The sequence below is a fragment of the Salmo trutta genome, chromosome 13 (assembly GCF_901001165.1).
Source record: "Salmo trutta chromosome 13, fSalTru1.1, whole genome shotgun sequence".
Lineage (NCBI taxonomy): Eukaryota > Metazoa > Chordata > Actinopteri > Salmoniformes > Salmonidae > Salmo > Salmo trutta.
Genome location: NC_042969.1, coordinates 28,287,318 through 28,308,600, shown reverse-complemented (window position 1 = coordinate 28,308,600; position 21,283 = coordinate 28,287,318). Strand labels below are relative to the sequence as shown.

At 45.3% G+C, this 21,283-nt stretch overlaps 1 protein-coding gene across 2 annotated transcripts; it reads left to right on the top strand.

Annotated features, from left to right (window-relative positions):
- Nucleotides 1-6,286: 6,286 nt before the first annotated feature.
- Nucleotides 6,287-15,195, top strand: lcp2b (lymphocyte cytosolic protein 2b). Of its 2 annotated transcripts, XM_029771748.1 has the most exons (16): nt 6,287-6,996; nt 7,534-7,596; nt 7,826-7,872; nt 8,557-8,619; nt 8,736-8,764; nt 8,871-8,914; nt 9,581-9,776; nt 10,010-10,110; nt 10,354-10,420; nt 11,040-11,138; nt 11,438-11,519; nt 11,777-11,855; nt 12,442-12,516; nt 12,611-12,760; nt 13,813-13,963; nt 14,537-15,195. In XM_029771748.1, the coding sequence occupies exons 1-15, from the start codon at nt 6,919-6,921 to the stop codon at nt 13,933-13,935; spliced, it is 1,296 nt and encodes a 431-aa protein (XP_029627608.1). In that variant the 5' UTR covers nt 6,287-6,918; the 3' UTR covers nt 13,936-13,963; nt 14,537-15,195. The 2 variants fall into 2 exon arrangements, with proteins under 2 accessions (XP_029627608.1, XP_029627607.1); XM_029771747.1 differs by having other exon boundaries at nt 13,813-15,195.
- Nucleotides 15,196-21,283: the final 6,088 nt, after the last annotated feature.

Here is a 21,283-nt window from a genome sequence, read left to right as displayed (position 1 = left end):
TAACCCCCTTACCCCCTAGCCCCTACACCCTAGCCTCTAACCCCCTTACTCCCTAGCCCCTACACCCTAGCCTCTAACCCCTTACTCCCTAGTCCCTACATCCTAGCCTCTAACCCCCTTACTCCCTAGTCCCTACACCCTAGACTCTAACCCCCTTACTCCCTAGCCCTTATTTCCTATCGTATACCCATCCAAACCACTCAGAAGTACCAAGAGTAGGGGCTAAGGGCTAGGGGGTTGTTTCTTAATCAGTCAGTTTTGTTGTTGAACACCAAACCAAGTCAGGCATCCAGGCTAAGAGGGGAAGGTGGGGGGATTATTGAGATGTTTTCATATTTCACTTTTTACTTTTCTTTATGAAATAAAGACAAAATGGTATAATACAAAACGACCGATTTGGGTGTGACTTTCTCTGACGATGAATGAGAATAAGATAGTAGTCTGAAGGGGGGTATGGACAGTCCAAACTGAGAATATAACAATATACCACATTAAACTACCAATACAATACATTTAATTATGAAATAATACATGATTCTTGAGTGGATGGAATGATCATGGCAATAGTGGGTATTTGCAGACAGTTTGGCCCAGTAGAGGGAGACAGAAGTTTAATCAGCACATTCACACCTATAGTTCAGACAAGTCATTAATCATAATTAATACAACTACAAGCCTGATATCCCTGTAGTATTGAAAACCAGGTCAAAAACTTGGTCTAATAATTAGAGATAAATGTATTGCCTGTATACTTCTTTGTAAACAAACAACCATAATATGGATGTTCCCAAGGGGCTGCTGAGTGGCGCAGCGGTCTAAGGCACTGTATCTCAGTGCTAGAGGTGTCACTACAGACCCTGGTTTGATTCCAGGCTGTATTACAACTGGCTGTGATTGGGAGTCCCATAGGGCGGTGCACAATTGGCCCGGCGTAGGCCGTCAATGTCAATAAGAATGTGTTCTTAACTGACTTGCCTAGTCAAATAAAGGTAAAAAAGAATGTAGCCTGGTAACATTGAATGTTTTTTACAGTAGCGGTGCGTGGGTCAAATCACTGGGGATGCCAGGAAAAAAAAACATATTACAACCTATGTGTTGTGATAATTGCGTTGTTTGCTCTATAACCTGTTAAGTAATATGTCACAGTGGCAGAATCAATTCAACCACACCTTGGTTTCATCACAAAACCGGAGAGCACCCTCTGTCTGATGAAGTCCACAAAACATGGCACAACAATGTTTGAATTAATGGTTGGATCAGAATCACCGTTATAATCATTGGCCAGTACGGAGAATTAAGTAAAACCACATGTCCAAATCCCTATCTCCATCCATGGCTAATTTAGCAAAGTGCAAAATTTAGTTAGCTAGCTAGCCACCGAGCCACATACAGAGACAGAGGGGCACTGTTTTGCTTGCTAGAATGCTTTCTCCGGTGAGATACATTCAGCCTCTTGCGAATTTAAGGAACATGATGAAACAGAAAGAGAGGAATGATACATTTTTTATTTATTTTTTATTGGTCCATTTTTTGGGGAAGCCTGGCTTCATTTGGCATCCATGAATACACGCCACTGTCATTGATAAGGTGTTACTATAACACCTATTCAGATCATATTGTATTGTTTTAATGCTTGCTAATCGCAGGGCCGGTTCCAGGCATATGCAACAAAAGCAGTCGCTTAGGGCCCCCGGCCTCTAGGGGGCCCCCAACCAATTATTACTTTTAAAAATTAGGATCTCAGTCGGGGTCTCAACTTACTATTGAGCATTAGAATAGTAGAATACAACAGGTGCAATGTCTAAATGTGGTAGTGCATCCTTTGTCTTTCTCTTGTTAGATTGGTAGTTCGCAGTGGTGGAAAAAGTACTCAACTGTCATACTTGAGTAAAAGTAAAGATACCTTAATAGAAAATGACTCAAGTAAAAGTGAAAGTCAGCCAGTAAAATACTACTTGAGTAAAAGTCTAAAAGTATTTGGTTTTAAATATACTTAAGTATCAAAAGTAAATGGAATTGCTAAAATGTACTTAAGTATCAAAGTAAAGGTATAAATAATTTCAAATTCCTTATATTAAACAAACCAGATGGCACAATTGTATTTGTATTTCTATTGATGGATAGCCAGGGGCACACTCCAACACTCACACATAATTTACAAACAAAGCATTTGTGTTTAATGAGTCTAACAGATCAGAGGCAGTAGGGATGACCAGGGATGTTTTTTAGATAAGTGTCTGAATTGGACCATTTTCCTGTCAAAATGTAACAAGTACTTTTGGGTGTCAGAACACGTAGGGAGTAAAAATTTGTAAAAAGTACATAATTGTATTTAGGAATGTAGTGAAAAACTGAAAAACATCCCCACAGCATGATACTGCCACCACCATGCTTCACTGTAGGGACGGTGCCAGGTTTCCTCCAGGCCAAAGAGAGTTAAATATTGGTTTCAACTGTCACATCCTGACCAGTAAAAATGGTTATTTGTCATTGTAGTTTGGTCAGGGCGTGGCAGGGGGTGTTTGTTTTGTGTGTTTCGGTGTTTTTTGGTTTCTGTTCTATATTTTCTATTTCTATGTGTATATCTAGTTTTCTATTTCTATGTTGGGTTTTTGTCAATGACCTCCAATTAGAGGCAGCTGGTTGTCGTTGTCTCTAATTGGAGGCCATATTTAGTTGGGTTTGTTTTCACTTGTGTTTTGTGGGTGGTTATTTTCTGTATAGCCTGGGAGCCTTATGGAACTGTTTGTCGTCGGTTGTTTATTTTGTTTAAGTGTTTTCTTTAAATAAATTAAGAAGAAGAGCACTTTACCCGCTGCGCCTTGGTCCAATCCTTACGACGCCTATGACATCATCAGATGGTCTGAGAGTCCTTTAGATGCCTTTTGGCAAACTCCAAGCGGGCTGTCATGTGCCTTTTACTGAGTAGTGGCTACTGTCTGGCCACTCTACCAATTCCTTTGACCTCATGGCTTGGTTTTTGCTCTGCCATGCACTGTCAACTGTGGGACCTTATATAGACAGGTGTGTGCCTTTCCAAATCATGTCAAATCAATTGAATTTACCACAGGTGGACTCCAATCAAGTTGTAGAAACATCTCAAGGATGATCAATAGAAACAGGATGCATTTCAGCTCAATGTCGAGTCTCATAGCAAAGGGTCTGAATACTTAAGTAAATAAGATTTCTAAAAAACTGTTTTGGATTTGTCATTATGAGGTATTGTGTGTAGATTGATGAGGGAAAAAACGATTTAATACATTTTAGAATAAGGCTGTAACGTAACAAAATGTGGAGAAAGTCAAGGGGTCTGAATACTTTCCAAATTCACTGTAAAAACGATCTATTATGTCTAAAGAAATATATTATGACATCTAAGTTGGTATAGAGAGTTGGCCTACCCGGAAGTGCCAACCAAGTGTATCCCTGTAGGAACAATAAACACTGTAGCCTACTATAGTGTATTTTGTATGGGAATATAGGCTATATTCATACACAATACATCTGTGTCTATCCAGGTAAAAGACCTGACTTAAATGCATACGTTTAAATGTTGAGCCAACAACCATATCGTGTTGTTAGGGATATGTATCCATGCAAGGGCCCATTTCACATCTAGAAATGGCTGCACGTTTAGGCTACACATCATAATTGAATGTGCATTGTGGGCCTGTAGATTAGAACCCAATATAGTTATCTAGAGGCCCTGGAGCTCAACCAAACCAACACACTGAAACATAGTTCTCTAGAGGCCCTGGGGCTCAACCAACACACTGGAACACTGTTCTCAAGAGGCCCTGGGGCTCAACCAACACACTGGAACACTGTTCTCTAGAGGCCTTGGGGCTCAACCAACCTACACACTGGAACATTGTTCTCTAGAAGCCCTGGGGCTCAACCAACACACTGGAACACTGTTCTCTAGAGGCCCTGGGGCTCAACCAACACACTGGAACACTGTTCTCTAGAGGCCCTGGGGCTCAACCAACCAACACACTGGAACACTGTTCTCTAGAGGCCCTGGGGCTCAACCAACACACTGGAACACTGTTCTCTAGAGGCCCTGGGGCTCAACCAACACACTGGAACACTGTTCTCTAGAGGCCCTTGGGCTCAACCAACCAACACACTGGAACACTGTTCTCTTGAGGCCCTGGGGCTCAACCAACCAACACACTGGAACACTGTTCTCTAGAGGCCCTGGGGCTCAACCAACCAACACACTGGAACACTGTTCTCTAGAAGCCCTGGGGCTCAACCAACACACTGGAACACTGTTCTCTAGAGGCCCTGGGGCTCAACCAACCAACACACTGGAACACTGTTCTCTAGAGGCCCTGGGGCTCAACCAACCAACACACTGGAACACTGTTCTCTAGAGGCCCTGGGGCTCAACCAACCAACACACTGGAACACTGTTCTCTAGAGGCCCTGGGGCTCAACCAACCAACACACTGGAACACTGTTCTCTAGAGGCCCTGGGGCTCAACCAACCAACACACTGGAACACTGTTCTCTAGAGGCCCTGGGGCTCAACCAACCAACACACTGGAACACTGTTCTCTAGAGGCCTTGGGGCTCAACCAACCAACACACTTGAACACTGTTCTCTAGAGGCCCTGGGTCTCAACCAACACACTGAAACACTGTTCTCTAGAGGCCCTGGGGCTCAACCAACCAACACACTGGAACACTGTTCTCTAGAGGCCCTGGGGCTCAACCAACCAACACACTGGAACACTGTTCTCTTGAGGCCCTGGGGCTCAACCAACACACTGGACCACTGTTCTCTAGAGGCCCTGGGGCTCAACCAACACACTGGAACACTGTTCTCAAGAGGCCCTGGTGCTCAACCAACACACTGGAACACTGTTCTCTAGAGGCCCTGGGGTTCAACCAACCAGTTGTTTTCAACTTACTTAGGTTTCACACACCTTATTTCCTATACAGTGCACTACTTTTAGCCAGAGCCAGGCCCTGGTTGAATGCAGTTCACGGTACAGGTAATGTGTGCCATTCAGCTGCAACCTCTGTATGAAGGAATGTCTCTCAATAATGATGGAGACTGGAGGCTGGAGGGCAGGCTTTGTTAGGACCCCCCAGGGGTATGGCTGTCTTCATACCCAGACAGCCCTGGACAGCCTTCCCTCCTCTATCCCCACCACCTCCCCTCTACCCTCCTCTCTCACTTTGGTGTGAGATACCAGGTTCAGTAGTGGGTTGGATGGTGGGATGGCTATCTGTGCCATCACAACAGTCTGCAGGCCTGGATAATGTTCATAGAAATGCAGTAAAATAGATATTCCAATTGAAATGCCATGATCCAAGTGGACCGTTTGGCCACCATATTGGAGTGTGAAGAACATCCTGTGAGGTTTAGAGCTACATACAATTGTCATTCCATTTTTGTGTGTTTGGGTTTCAAATACAGGTAAATCAAATCAAACAGGCTGAATAAGACATCCAACACAGGCAGCAGCCTGAATAAGACATCATAGGGGCCATAGGCTGTGTTTAGACAGGCAGCCCAATTCTCATCTTTTTCCCACTAATTGGTATTTTGACCAATCACATGAGATCTTTTCACATATTTTTCAGAGCTGATCTGATTGGTTAAAAGGGATTAGTGAAACAATGATCAGAATTGGGCTGCCTGTCTAAACGCAGCCGTAGACTCAGGACACAATCACATATCATCTAATAATAACTGTTGCTGGGAAGATATTAAACTCAACCTACTATACAGTAAAGGAGGGCTGTCTTTCTGTCCTAAACAATCTTACAAGAGGAGGGTCCAGTGAGAGTGAGACTAGCAACAGTAGCTAGGTGTCTGTGTTTGAAAACACATATTAGTCTGAAATGTAATGTTAGATCGACACATAGCAGCCGGTCTGATGCAGAGAGAGAGGACCATACGATAAAGGACCAGATCAGTGTCAAATACAATGACCTTAGTACAGGCCTGGTTTAAGGCATATTGATAGAACATTTAAAGTCACATGGGCAGTGATACATTTAGAATCTGATGTTGAGTGGCTAAGTATAGAGATGGCTTGTCTACAGGCCTACACAGTGAAGCAGGCTAGCTCTAGATTTGCGTCCCAAATGGCACCCTATTTGCTATATAGGAAACTACTTTGGTCCAGGGCTGATAGTGGGCCATTTGGGCCAAAACACTTTCTTCTCTTCTTTACATCCTCTGTGGCCTACTAGACTTCCTCTTTTGACTGCCTGTGACAGGAAAGGCAGTGGGTGACAAACTGAAGTCCACACTGCCTCCTCACAGTTACAGAGACACCAGGGAGGCCTGTAGAAACAGTACCATCGCCATTAAATTAATGCTAAATATTTATCTCTCCACATATATGGCTAACAGGACGTGCATGGTGTAGCAGCTAAGGCCCATCACGAGACTAACAAGAGGAGGCTTACTGTTAACTCCTGTCTACATTCACTGAGGTTTCCTGGAGTGTGGATCTGATTCCCTTGTGTGAATTGTCTAGGTGGAAAGCCAAAGCCCTGGACCTTACTCACACTTGAGAAAAGCCTTGGAATTTACTACAAACCGTGGACCATACTAAGACAAAAACATTGGACCTACTAAGATAAGAGCCTTGGACTTTACCAACAGAAGAGCCTTGGATCTAGAAGAAGAGCCTTGGATCTAGAAGAAGAGCCTTGGACTTTACCAACAGAAGAGCCTTGGATCTAGAAGAAGAGCCTTGGATCTAGAGGAAGAGCCTTGGATCGAGAAGAAGAGCCTTGGATCGAGAAGAAGAGCCTTGGATCGAGAAGAAGAGCCTTGGATCTAGAAGAAGAGCCTTGGATCTAGAAGAAGAGCCTTGGATCTAGAAGAAGAGCCTTGGACTCAAGGCTTACTAAGACAAAACTTTGGAAAGCTTTGGACAGAAGAAGACGATGAGTTTTGACAGTGTTCCCTCCAGGTCGGAGGTGATGGGGTGGAACGCACGTAGTCTAGCCGACTATATGAAGAGGGTGAGCGTGGACACTTCATGACCCGTTTTCTTCTGTAGATAATGCAGCTCTTTACATCAGTGGTTCATCAGCATTCAATTCTCATCTTTCTTGTGATTTTGATTTAGTACTGAATTGCCCATATGAATGCCAGCAGCTGATATGGAACAGATCAGGGCCTGTATGATGCCTCTCAGAGTATTGTATTTATTTATTTTATTTAACTAGGCAAGTCAGTTAAGAACATATTCTTATTTACAATGACAGCCTACCGGGGAACAGTGGGTTAACTGCCTTCTCAGGGGCAGAACGACATAATTTTACCGTGTCAACTCTGGGATTCAATCCAGCAACCTTTCGGTTACTGGCCCAAAGCTCTAACCTCAAATCAGTAGGACTGCTGATCTAGGACCAGGTCCTCCTGGTCCATTCATTATAATCTAAAAGCCAAAACTGGTCCTGGATCAGCGCTCAGACCCAGCTCATTTGCATGCATTAAGAAAGTGAGTGTGACCTCTGTCCTGGTGTGACATCTCTGGTGTGTTGTGACATTCTCAGCTGAGGCTGTCCAGCTGTGACAAAGTGGTGATGAAGACCAGCATGAACGGAGCACGCTTTCTGGTAAGTGTGTGTGTGTGTGTGTGTGTGTGTGTGTGTGTGTGTGTGCGTGTGTGTGTGTGTTTGGGTGTGTGTTGTGTGTGTGTGTGCGTGCGTGCGTGTGTGCGTATGTGTGTGTGTGTGTGTGTGTGTGTGTGTGTGTGTGTGTGCAGCTGCTCTTGTATACTGTGATACAACTAAGACGGTTACTTCATTTTATTTAATGATCTATGCTGTCACTGTACCATTACAGAAGATGAAAGATGGCGACCTTCAAAAGTTTCCCACCATTCATATTCCGTAAGTCTAAAGTCAAAACTATTTAATTTCATAATCAGATAAAGTAACCCTTGTGAAGCAACTCTGGTCCCTTAAGCAAGTCTTAATCAGTCTCCTCTACCACACACAAACCTCCTTGAAAATCTTTAACTGAGACCATTTAATCTGGCTGTTACAGAGAGTGGAAATGGACACCCACATTCAAATACAGTTGGTTTGGACATGGGTGTGTGTTTGGCTGTTACAGTGCTGTATATGTCAGTGGCTTTTAATAACTGTGATGTGGTTACTGTATGTGGTTTATGTGATGCTGGAGGACGTGTAGCTGGAAATAACCTGTTGAATCTTCTAATGAAAAGGCAGAGAGAGAGAGAGCAAGATGTGTGTGTGTGTGTGTGTGTGTGTGTGTGTGTGTGTGTGTGTGTGTGTGTGTGTGTGTGTGTGTATGTGTGTGTGTGTGTGTGTGTGTGTGTGTGTGTGTGTGTGTGTGTGTGTGTGTGTGTGTGTGTGTGTGTGTGTGTGTGTGTGTGTGTGTGTGTGAGAGAGAGAGAGAGAGAGAGAGAGAGAGCAAGACAGCTTGATGGTGTGCCCGTGTGCCAGAGAGAGAGAGAGAGAGGAAACAAACAAGCGGGGGCTGAGATAGGTGAGAGAAAGTACTAAATTTGATAACATTGTGTTACTCAATGATTTCAATAAATTCTCTAGAGTCATCACTAGGATCTGTAGTGAGATCAACAGGAGAGAAGAGGAGAGGGGGTTCAGTCAGAGGTGAGAAATGCTAATCTACTAGCCTAGCATACATTTCCACCATGAGAACTCATCTCTGCTGTATGACAGGACAGTAGAGAAACACTTCACAGCCATGTTCCTCATGTCTTCACCAGATCAAGGGAACCTAAGAGCCATCAACAAGGTAAACAGAACTGTACAGTACCACGGCTCCAGACCCACAGCTACTATATCTCAGGAGAAACATCTCCCACCCTCTCCTCATTGTATGATTGGTTTTCTCTCTGTAGATTTTGTACAAGAGGAAGATGAAGCCTGGGATTCAGAAACGTTTGTGAGTGTATCGTGTACTGTAGAACACTCTCACTTTGACATGACATTGCTACCAAGCCACACATCCATCCACACAATGTAGAAATGTAGCTTAACATCATCAGCAGAAGACCCTTGTCCAAAGCCATATCACTAATCACCAACCTGTAATTACCCACCTCTCCTCCCCTCCTCTCTCCTCCCCTCCCCTCCTCTATCCTCCCCTCTTCTCTCCTCTCCTCCCCTCCTCTCCCCTCTCCTCCCCTCCTCTCCCCTCTCCTCCCCTCCTCTCTCCTCTCCTCTCCTCCCCTCCTCTCCCCTCTCCTCCCCTCCTCTCTCCTCCCCTCCTCTCCCCTCTCCTCTCCTCTCCTCCTCTCCCCTCTCCTCCTCTCTCCTCTCCTCCCCTCCTCTCTGCTCTCCTCTCCTCTCCTCCCCTCCTCTCTCCTCTCCTCCCCTCCTCTCCCCTCCCCTCCTCTCTCCTCCCCTCCTCTCCCCTCCTCTCTCCTCTCCTCCCCTCCTCTCCCCTCTCCTCCTCTCTCCTCTCCTCCTCTCCTCCCCTCCTCTCCCCCTCTCTCCTCTCCTCCTCTCTCCTCTCCTCCCCTCCTCTCCCCTCTCCCCCCCTCCTCTCCCCTCTCCCCTCCTCTCTCCTCTCCTCCTCTCTCCTCTCCTTCCTCTCCTGGTCTGTCAGGATATGAGTGATAATGACTATGAGAACCCTGACGAGGACGACAGTTATATCTGTGCCGTGTCTGACCGCCTGCCACCTGCAGAGGGAGAAGGGGAAGAGGAGAGTGATGGTGACTATGAGCCTCCTCCCTCAGCTACAGAGGAGATCCCCCGCCTCCTCAATCTCCCCAAGCCCCTAGGGAACAGTGACTATATAGGTACAGAAGATGTACAATTAACCATTACTGACTGTCTTTATTAAATACATACTGTTGGTACTATAGCTCGGCTGTGTGTGTGTGTGTGTGTGTGTGTGTGTGTGTGTGTGTGTGTGTGTGTGTGTGTGTGTGTGTGTGTGTGTGTGTGTGTGTGTGTGTGTGTGTGTGTGTGTGTGTGTGTGTGTGTGTGTGCGCCTGCGCGTGCGCATGCAAATGCATGTGTGTGTGTGTAGATTCTGTGCGTGGAGGTCCGTCAGTAACTCTTCCTACTGGAAGGACTCCGAGAACACCCCAACGCCCTGGTCCTCAGGCCCTGGCCACCAGCCATAACACAGTGAGTGTCTTCTTCATCAGAGTCTTCATTACACAATCCTTATTTTTCTCCTCTTCTCATCCTGTCTGCTTTACAGCCACCATCTTTTCATACCACTAACCTTAAACCTTTTCATCCGCTCTTTCTTTCATGTTACCATCCTCCTCTCTTTCTGAGATCAATCATTGTTAATTAAGTTTCCAACTCTCGCATGCTCTCTGTCACTCTCTCTTCCCCTCACTCTCTTTCTCTCGCTCCCTCTAGCTGGCCAGACCTCCCACATCCAGACTAGACCCCTCCCCTCAGAGGCCATTCGAAACTGCAGACAAACGTAAGTCACTGACCATGTTATCAGAGATCATACGGTCTGTCTCTTAGCTGCTTGTGTTGATATTGTAAAGAGCAGGACTATTCTGTTGTGATCAGCACCATGAAAAATAAGGAACAGGAGGCCAGTGGTTTAGAGCAGGGTTTCCCAAACTTGGTCTTGAGGCCCCCCAGGTGCACGTTTTGGTTTTTACCCTAACACTACACTGCTGACTCAAATAATAAAAGCTTGATGATGAGTTGGTTATTTGAATGAGCTGTGTAGTGCTAGGGCAAAAACCAAAACGTGTACCCAGGGGGGGCCCAGGACCAAGTTTGGGAAACCCTGGTTTAGGGGTAGATTAAGCTCACAGATGTAAGATGAGGCCAGAAAATCAGGACAGATGACATTTGAGTCATTTAGCCGACACTCCTACCTACTGGGACAATCAGTGCATTCTATGAGGTGCCATTCAACTAAGGTAGGTAAAACCATAGAATTAAAATGACTAGAGCTGTCTTGGCCAAATCTAATTCGATGGTTTTTCCTACCTTAGTTAAATTAAAGCAACATCCCCAGATCACTTCTTTGAATGCTTATTAGTGGTTCGTTTGAGACACATCTTCCTACCCATCCCCAACAGGCCCTTCTGTCCCCCTGGTCGACCGAAGCAAGAAGCCTGGACAGCCCGCTCCCACCAAGAAACAACATCATCACACAAACACCAAAACAACTCCTACAAGTAACTATGCCAACTGTCTGTTGTCCTGTTGATTTAGCCTCCTAGTCTGTTTATTCAGGTCAAGTCTTTTCAATTCAATTAAATATGAATCCCCAAGGGGCAATTAGAAAGGCATTGTCAATGTGTTGAGAACCTCTTATGCTATATACTAAAGTTGTCTTGCAAAGACAAAGAAAAGTAAGCTACGGTACGAACAGAATGCCAACATTATGGCTACTGTTGACTAGTAGGTTGAGAATTCAATGTTTTGCCTAACTTCTGTTTTTCTTGTCTGTTTGGTGACTACCCATGGTGTCCAGGAGAGGGCAGTCCATTCAGCTCTCCCCAGCCCGCCAAAGTGAAGCCACCTCAACTAAAGGGCCCAAAGCCACCAGACTATAGGTAACCCAGACCTCTCCATCCTCATTAACCCCTTGGCTGTAACTCAACAGTCTGAAGGTGCTTCTTCCCCTGCTTGGTTTTCTATTGAAAGACAGTCTTGATGAAAACAATTAAAATAATGTTGTTTTTACCGGTTCATGTTCCTTCAGTAAATTCAGAGTGAGAATTCGAGGAGAATAATTCACTTTGTACTATTGAGATGAAGATGGAGCCAATTCTCCTAACATGTTGTACTAGCATATCTTCTCTACCAACAGATCCAGCTGCAGTAAACCTCCTGGTCCTTCTTACCCACCTCCTTCAATGGTCCCCAACACAATGCCAGGCACAGGGAAGGTGAGCAGATCAATCAAACACCCTTTTTACACCAGCAGAGCATCTATGCAATCCATATCAGCCATACTACTTTTCAAACGTTATTTACGTATCAACATACAATATTATACATGTAATAAAGATTTGCGGAAAACTCCTACGTTTTAATGAGAATGATCAAGGGTATGTAGTAAGTGTCACTGGCCACAAGATAGCACTGTTTCAGTAAACAAACACTAGGGTCATGACCAAACTTCTCTTCAAATCAAATCACATTTTATTGGTCACATACACATGGTTAGCAGATGTTATTGCGAGTGTAGCGAAATGCTCTTAGGGTCCACACACAAAACCTACCAAACACCACCATGCAGAAACACCCCATAGGTACCGTGCCTAAGAACTTAACAGCACTCAAAAACAAGTGTAAAAACTCACACGAGAGGAGACCGGTGTGTGCGGTCTAGAGTGCTGTTTTACTCTTGTTTTTGAACAGCCGGCTAGTTGTTCCTGTCCAACCACCATGTGGATCTAGACCCAATGGGTTTTCTCTTCATTTTTTGCATTCTAACACTGTTGGTCTGTTGCTGTTCCCTGTCGTGTGCAGGACATTGATCCTGAGTGGTATGGAGGACTGGTGACCAGAGGCCAGGCTGAAGCATCTCTCAGATGGGTTAACAAGGTCAGGAATCCCCAAACCCTCGTAGGCTTCAATAACACACGAGCATTCACACACACACATAGTCTGTGTATCAACGCAGCTGTGTGTGTTTCAGGATGGAGCGTTTCTGGTGAGGGACAGTTCTAAGGGGTCTTCTGGGCAGCCCTACACGCTCATGGTGCTGAACCAAGGCAAGGTCTACAACATCCAGATACGTCACCAAGGCAACACATACCACCTGGGCACCGGCCTCATGGGTAGCGAGGTAAACAAACAGCCTCCTCTCTGCTCTGTCAGGATTCACTCACAAACAAGAATGTGACTTTTCTTTTATTAGAATTTTTTCTTGATTTTATTGAACAGATGGTGAGGGGATGACAGTGGGGAAAGATAGAGGTTGTGTCAAAGGGATTAAAACCTTTGCCCACACTATGTGCCCACGCCATTACCACTAGACCAGCCAGGCCACAGAATTTCAGCTTAGCATGCGAATGCAATTAAAAACATTGGTCATCTAGCTAGCAGGCGCTTTTATCTAAATTAGCTTACAGTTTCCAAACACATCTGGGACTCAGAAAAAAATAAGATTTTCCTGTGTTTTATATATATATTCCTACGTTGAAATTGTGAAAATGATGCCATTTTTGTGTACGACCTGTTTGAAAAGGCCACCTGAGGTTTTTGTGGGATGTTTTTTTGCAGGAGTTTTGGCTTGCCTGGTGACATCACCAGTAAATTAGTTAATAGACCAATAAAAAAAAGAGTTCAAAACCTCTTTGCCAATAAAAGATAGTTTTTCATTTTCCCCTCCCCACTCAGACCACTCCCAGACAGTCCAAGCTAAATTCTTACTTGAAAAATTGCTCTTTGCTAAATAAGCAATTTTTGGTTTCTTTCAACCATTTTAATTGAAAACAATCACAGTAAGGTACTTCACTGTTACCCAGAAATGTTGATATTGAGAGAAAAACGGCTGCATTGGATTTTTTAACACATCACAGGTTGACGTTTATTGTCATGAATCTTGCCTTGGAGGCAGAACTGAGCAATTTCTGTTAGTCGGGCCAGCTGCAAAGTCAAATTTGTCTATATCATAAAAATGTATGAAAACAAAAATATGCTTTTTGGTCTTAAGTTAAAGTTAGGGTTAGGCATTAGGTGGTTAAAATCAGATTTTATGACTGAGGCTTTGACCACTCTGCAGAGTTCATGACAATAAATGCCAACCCGCTGACACATCATAAACTAACCACCGGCTCTTTCAAATCTGTGTTGCTGCTGTGCTGCTGCTGTGCTGCTGCTGTGTTGCTGCTGCAGAGTTTCCCAGGAGTGGAGGAGATGATCGAACACCACACACACACCCCTCTGCTGCTCATAGACATGGAGAATGGAACTGGAGCACAGAGCCAGTGCTGCCTGCTGCACCCTGCACCACTCTGACCAGAACCAGCAGCACAGGAAACACTGTGTGCGTGTGTGTGTGTGTGTGTGTGCGTGTGCGCGTGCGCGTGCGTGTGCACCTGTGTGTGTGTGAAGTTGTACATATTATACCGGTCATTTAAAATATACCTGTCATTTTTAGGTTGTGATCATAAAACAGAGAAAAATGTATTTGAATTTCTCTTTGATAAGAAGCTATTTTTGTTTCTTTAGACCATTTTAATTGAAAACAATCACAGTAAGGTACTTAAATTGTTACCCAGAAAGGATTTGATATGGAGATAAAATGCTGCATTGGATCTTCAACATATCGCAGGTTTCCGTTTATTGTCATGAATCTTGTCTTGGAGGCAGAACAGAGTATTTTCCTCTAGATGGGGTAGCTGCAAAGTCAAAATTGGCTATATCATAGAATGTTATGATACATTTTCTTTGTTTGTTGGTCTTAATTTAAGGTTAGGGTTAGGCATTTGGGTTAGCAGGGTGACTACTCTGCAGAGCTGCCTCCAGGGAATGATTCATGACAATAAATGCCAACACATCATAAACTAACAAATGGGCCTTTCCATCCTATGCTGTTGCTGCTGTGTTGCTGATGCAGAGTTTCCCAGGAGTGAAGAAGATGATAGAACACCACACACACACCCCTCTGCTGCTCATAGACATGGAGAGAGGACCTGGAGCACAGAGCCAGTGCTGCCTCCTGCACCACTCTGACCATAACCAGCCGCACAGGAGACACTGTGTGTGTCCTCAATGACTTACCTGGTTAAATAAAGGGAAGAAAGCAAGCGTATAAAGTAGCTGGTAGAGAGAATAGAAAAGAGGAAAATAGATTTTAATTAGGAAGCCCATTCACAATGGAGGGTTTATTTTATGAAGTTGTGTGTCGTAAGTTAAATGTAGTGAAGTTGTATGTATTATACTGGTGTTCTCCTGTCAAGTGTTTGATTACAAGTGTGAATATGTGGACTATGGTTGGTCCCTATCAGGTTCTATAACCCATTGGCTCTATGCTTTCCATACATTTCCACCTTTCTTCTCTATCCTCTCCTTCTTCAGCTTCATTTCCTCTCCTTTTCCTCCTCCCACACTCCTCACCCTGAGGTCATGTTTGGCCATGTCACCCCGTTCCACTCTGTTCAGAAAGGCCATCTTGTCTGGGTGGCTGAAGTCACACAAGCAGGACACACTGTCTCAGCTGGGACCACACTGTGAACAGAAGAAAAAAGAAACAAAATAAACACATTGTAAAAAAAATTCAAGTCAGAGAAGTGCACTATATATGAAATAGTAGGGTACCATTTGGGGCGCACATGCTGTCTCTGAGGCTGTTGTGTGTCAAGACATTATGGGTTCCTTGTGATATTACGTTGTAAATCTGTGTCTCTCTACTCTCTGCTGGGAGATACCCAGACACCCCACCTGATTTAAACTTATCCAGGACCATGTGGAAGAATTAGAAAAAGTTAGCAGTGTGACAAAGCTGGCCTAGCTCTGAGCACTTTTTAAAAGGGGTTTAAAATCAAAAGAACTGAGTCAAGCAAAATGTAGGATTTACATTTAAGAACAGTTGATAAGTTTAACAGAGTGTGGGACAGCAGTACTAGAACAACATTGTGGACTGTCTGACGGTTCCCTAGGTAAGAGAGGGTTGGGAACACTGTAGTAGATAAAGGAGAGGGTTGGGAACACTGTAGTAGATAAAGGAGAGGGTTGGGAAACACTGTAGTAGATACAGGAGAGGGTTGGGGAACACTGTAGTAGATACAGGAGAGGGTTTGGGAACACAGTAGTATATAAAGCAGAGGGTTGGGAACACTGTAGTAGATACAGGAGAGGGTTGGGGAACACTGTAGTAGATACAGGAGAGGGTTGGGAACACTGTAGTAGATACAGGAGAGGGTTGGGAACACTGTAGTAGATACAGGAGAGGGTTGGGGGACACTGTAGTAGATAAAGGAGAGGGTTGGGGAACACTGTAGTAGATACAGGAGAGGGTTGGGGAACACTGTAGTAGATAAAGGAGAGGGTTGGGGAACACTGTAGTAGATACAGGAGAGGGTTGGGAACACTGTAGTAGATACAGGAGAGGGTTGGGGGACACTGTAGTAGATAAAGGAGAGGGTTTGGGACACTGTAGTAGATACAGGAGAGGGTTGGGAACACTGTAGTAGATACAGGAGAGGGTTGGGAACACTGTAGTAGATACAGGAGAGGGTTGGGAACACTGTAGTAGATACAGGAGAGGGTTGGGAACACTGTAGTAGATACAGGAGAGGGTTGGGGAACAATGTATAAGATAAAGGAGAGGGTTGGGAACACTGTAGTAGATAAAGGAGAGGGTTGGGGGACACTGTAGTAGATACAGGAGAGGGTTGGGAACACTGTAGTAGATAAAGGAGAGGGTTGGGGACACTGTAGTAGATAAAGGAGAGGGTTGGGGACACTGTAGTAGATAAAGGAGAGGGTGGGGGAACACTGTAGTATATAAAGGAGAGGGTTGGGGACACTGTAGTAGATAAAGGAGAGGGTTGGGGACACTGTAGTAGATAAAGGAGAGGGTGGGGGAACACTGTAGTATATAAAGGAGAGGGTTGGGAACACTGTAGTAGATACAGGAGAGAGTTGGGGAACACTGTAGTAAATAAAGGAGAGGGTTTGGGAACACAGTAGTATATAAAGCAGAGGGTTGGGAACACTGTAGTAGATACAGGAGAGGGTTGGGGACACTGTAGTAGATACAGGAGAGGGTTGGGGACACTGTAGTAGATACAGGAGAGGGTTGGGAACACTGTAGTAGATACAGGAGAGGGTTGGGGACACTGTAGTAGATAAAGGAGAGGGTTGGGGACACTGTAGTAGATACAGGAGAGGGTTGCGGAACACTGTAGAAGATACAGGAGAGGTTTGGGAACACTGTAGTAGATACAGGAGAGGGTTGGGAACACTGTAGTAGATACAGGAGAGGGTTGGGGACACTGTAGTAGATACAGGAGAGGGTTGGGAACACTGTAGTAGATAAAGGAGAGGGTTGGGGACACTGTAGTAGATAAAGGAGAGGGTTGGGGACACTGTAGTAGATAAAGGAGAGGGTGGGGGAAAACTGTAGTATATAAAGGAGAGGGTTGGGAACACTGTAGTAGATAAAAGAGAGGGTTGGGGACACTGTAGTAGATACAGGAGAGGGTTGGGAACACTGTAGTAGATACAGGAGAGAGTTGGGGAACACTGTAGTAGATACAGGAGAGGGTTGGGAACACTGTAGTAGATACAGGAGAGGGTTGGGGACACTGTAGTAAATAAAGGAGAGGGTTGGGGAACACTGTAGTATATAAAGGAGAGGGTTGGGAACACTGTAGTAGATAAAGGAGAGGGTTGGGGACACTGTAGTAGATACAGGAGAGGGTTGCGGAACACTGTAGAAGATACAGGAGAGGGTTGGGAACACTGTAGTAGATACAGGAGAGGGTTGGGAACACTGTAGTAGATACAGGAGAGGGTTGGGGACACTGTAGTAGATACAGGAGAGGGTTGGGAACACTGTAGTAGATACAGGAGAGGGTTGGGGGACACTGTAGTAGAAACAGGAGAGGGTTGGGGGACACTGTAGTAGATACAGGAGAGGGTTGGGGAACAATGTAGAAGATAAAGGAGAGGGTTGGGGAACACTGTAGTAGATACAGGAGAGGGTTGGGGAACACTGTAGAAGATAAAGGAGAGGGTTGGGGAACACTGTAATAGATACAGGAGAGGGTTGGGGGACACTGTAGTAGATAAAGGAGGGGGTTGGGGACACTGTAGTAGATAAAGGAGAGGGTTGGGGAACACTGTAGTATATAAAGGAGAGGGTTGGGAACACTGTAGTAGATACAGGAGAGGGTTGGGGACACTGTAGTAGATACAGGAGAGGGTTGGGAACACTGTAGTAGATACAGGAGAGGGTTGGGGACACTGTAGTAGATAAAGGAGAGGGTTGGGGACACTGTAGTAGATACAGGAGAGGTTTGCGGAACACTGTAGAAGATACAGGAGAGGGTTGGGAACACTGTAGTAGATACAGGAGAGGGTTGGGAACACTGTAGTAGATACAGGAGAGGGTTGGGGACACTGTAGTAGATACAGGAGAGGGTTGGGAACACTGTAGTAGATACAGGAGAGGGTTGGGGGACACTGTAGTAGATACAGGAGAGGGTTGGGGGACACTGTAGTAGATACAGGAGAGGGTTGGGGAACACTGTAGTAGATACAGGAGAGGGTTGGGAACACTGTAGTAGATAAAGGAGAGAGTTGGAAACACTGTAGTAGATACAGGAGAGGGTTGGGGAACACTGTAGTAGATAAAGGAGAGGGTTGGGGACACTGTAGTACATACAGGAGAGGGTTGGGGACACTGTAGTAGATACAGGAGAGGTTTGGGAGTAGATACAGGAGAGGGTTGGGGAACACTGTAGTAGATACAGGAGAGGGTTGGGAACACTGTAGTAGATAAAGGAGAGAGTTGGAAAAACTGTAGTAGATACAGGAGAGGGTTGGGGAACATTGTAGTAGATAAAGGAGAGGGTTGGGAACACTGTAGTAGATAGAGGAGAGGTTTGGGAACACTGTATTAGATACAGGAGAGGATTGGGGAACACTGTAGTAGATACAGGAGAGGGTTGGGGAACACTGTAGTAGATACAGGAGAGGGTTGGGGAACACTGTAGTAGATACAGGAGAGGGTTGGGGAACACTGTAGTAGATAAAGGAGAGGGTTGGGGACACTGTAGTAGTTAAAGGAGAGGGTTGGGGAACACTGTAGTAGATAAAGAAGAGGGTTGGGGACACTGTAGTAGTTAAAGGAGAGGGTTGAGGGACACTGTAGTAGATAAAGGAGAGGGTTGGGGACACTGTAGTAGATAAAGGAGAGGGTTGGGGACACTGTAGTAGATACAGGAGAGAGTTGGGGAACACTGTATTAGATACAGGAGAGTGTTGGGGGACACTGTAGTAGATAAAGGAGAGGGTTGGGGAACACTGTAGTATATAAAGGAGAGGGTTGGGGACACTGTAGTAGATAAAGGAGAGGGTTGGGGACACTGTAGTAGATACAGGAGAGGGTTGGGGAACACTGTAGTAGATAAAGGAGAGGGTTGGGGAACACTGTAGTAGATACAGGAGAGGGTTGGGGAACACTGTAGTAGATACAGGAGAGGGTTGGGGAACACTGTAGTAGATACAGGAGAGGGTTGGGAACACTGTAGTAGATACAGGAGAGGGTTGGGGAACACTGTAGTAGATACAGTAGAGGGTTGGGGAACACTGTAGTAGATACAGGAGACGGTTGGGAACACTGTAGTAGATACAAAAGAGGGTTGGGGACACTGTAGTAGATAAAGCAGAGGGTTGGGGAACAATGTAGTAGATACAGGAGAGTGTTGGGGAACACTGTAGTAGATAAAGGAGAGGGTTGGGAGTTGATACAGGAGAGGGTTGGGGACACTGTAGTAGATACAGGAGAGGGTTGGGAACACTGTAGTATATAAAGGAGAGGGTTGGGGGACACTGTAGTAGATACAGGAGAGGGTTGGGGAACACTGTAGTAGATACAGAAGAGGGTTGGGAACACTGTAGTAGATACAGGAGAGGGTTGGGAACACTGTAGAAGATAAAGGAGAGGGTTGGGAACACTGTAGTAGATAAAGGAGAAGGTTGGGAACACTGTAGTAGATAAAGGAGAGGGTTGGGAGTAGATACAGGAGAGGGTTGGGGACACTGTAGTAGATACAGGAGAGGGTTGGGAACACTGTAGTATATAAAGGAGAGGGTTGGGGGACACTGTAGTAGATACAGGAGAGGGTTGGGGAACACTGTAGTAGATACAGAAGAGGCTTGGGAACACTGTAGTAGATACAGGAGAGGGTTGGGAAAACTGTAGAAGATAAAGGAGAGGGTTGGGAAAACTGTAGTAGATAAAGGAGAAGGTTGGGAACACTGTAGAAGATAAAGGAGAGGGTTGGGAACACTGTAGAAGATAAAGGAGAGGGTTGGGAACACTGTAGTAGATACAGGAGAGAGTTTGGAACACTGTAGTAGATACAGGAGAGGGTTGGTATCACTGTAGTAGATACAGGAGAGGGTTGGGAACACTGTAGAAGATAAAGGAGAGGGTTGGGAACACTGTAGTAGATACAGGAGAGGGTTGGGGGACACTGTAGTAGATAAAGGAGAGGGTTGGGGAACACTGTAGTAGATAAAGGAGAGGGTTGGGGAAAACTGTAGTAGATAAAGGAGCGGGTTGGGAACACTGTAGTAGATAAAGGAGAGGGTTGGGGAACACTGTAGTAGATACAGGAGAGGGTTGGGAACAATGTATAAGATAAAGGAGCGGGTTGGGGAACACTGTAGTAGATACAGGAGAGGGTTGGGGAAAACTGTAGTAGATAAAGGAGAGGGTTGGGGAACACTGTAGTAGATAAAGGAGAGGGTTGGGAACACTGTAGTAGATAAAGGAGAGGGTTGGGGACACTGTAGTAGATAAAGGAGAGGGTTGGGGAACACTGTAGTAGATACAGGAGAGGGTTGGGGAACACTGTAGTAGATACAGGAGAGGGTTGGGAACACTGTAGTAGATAAAGGAGAGGGTTGGGGAACACTGTAGTAGATACAGGAGAGGGTTGGGAGTAGATACAGGAGAGGGTTGGGGACACTGTAGTAGATACAGGAGAGGGTTGGGAACACTGTAGTATATAAAGGAGAGGGTTGGGGGACACTGTAGTAGATATAGGAGAGGGTTGGGGAACACTGTAGTAGATACAGAAGAGGGTTGGGAACACTGTAGTAGATACAGGAGAGGGTTGGGAACACTGTAGAAGATAAAGGAGAGGGTTGGGAACACTGTAGTAGATAAAGGAGAAGGTTTGGAACACTGTAGAAGATAAAGGAGAGGGTTGGGAACACTGTAGAAGATAAAGGAGAGGGTTGGGAACACTGTAGTAGATACAGGAGAGGGTTGGGGAACACTGTAGTAGATAAAGGAGAGAGTTTGGAACACTGTAGTAGATACAGGAGAGGGTTGGTATCACTGTAGTAGATACAGGAGAGGGTTGGGAACACTGTAGAAGATAAAGGAGAGGGTTGGGAACACTGTAGTAGATACAGGAGAGGGTTGGGGGACACTGTAGTAGATAAAGGAGAGGGTTGGGGAACACTGTAGTAGATACAGGAGACGGTTGGGAAGACTGTAGTAGATACAGGAGAGGGTTGGGGGACACTGTAGTAGATAAAGGAGAGGTTTGGGGAACACTGTAGTAGATACAGGAGACGGTTGGGAAGACTGTAGTAGATACAGGAGAGGGTTGGGGAAAAC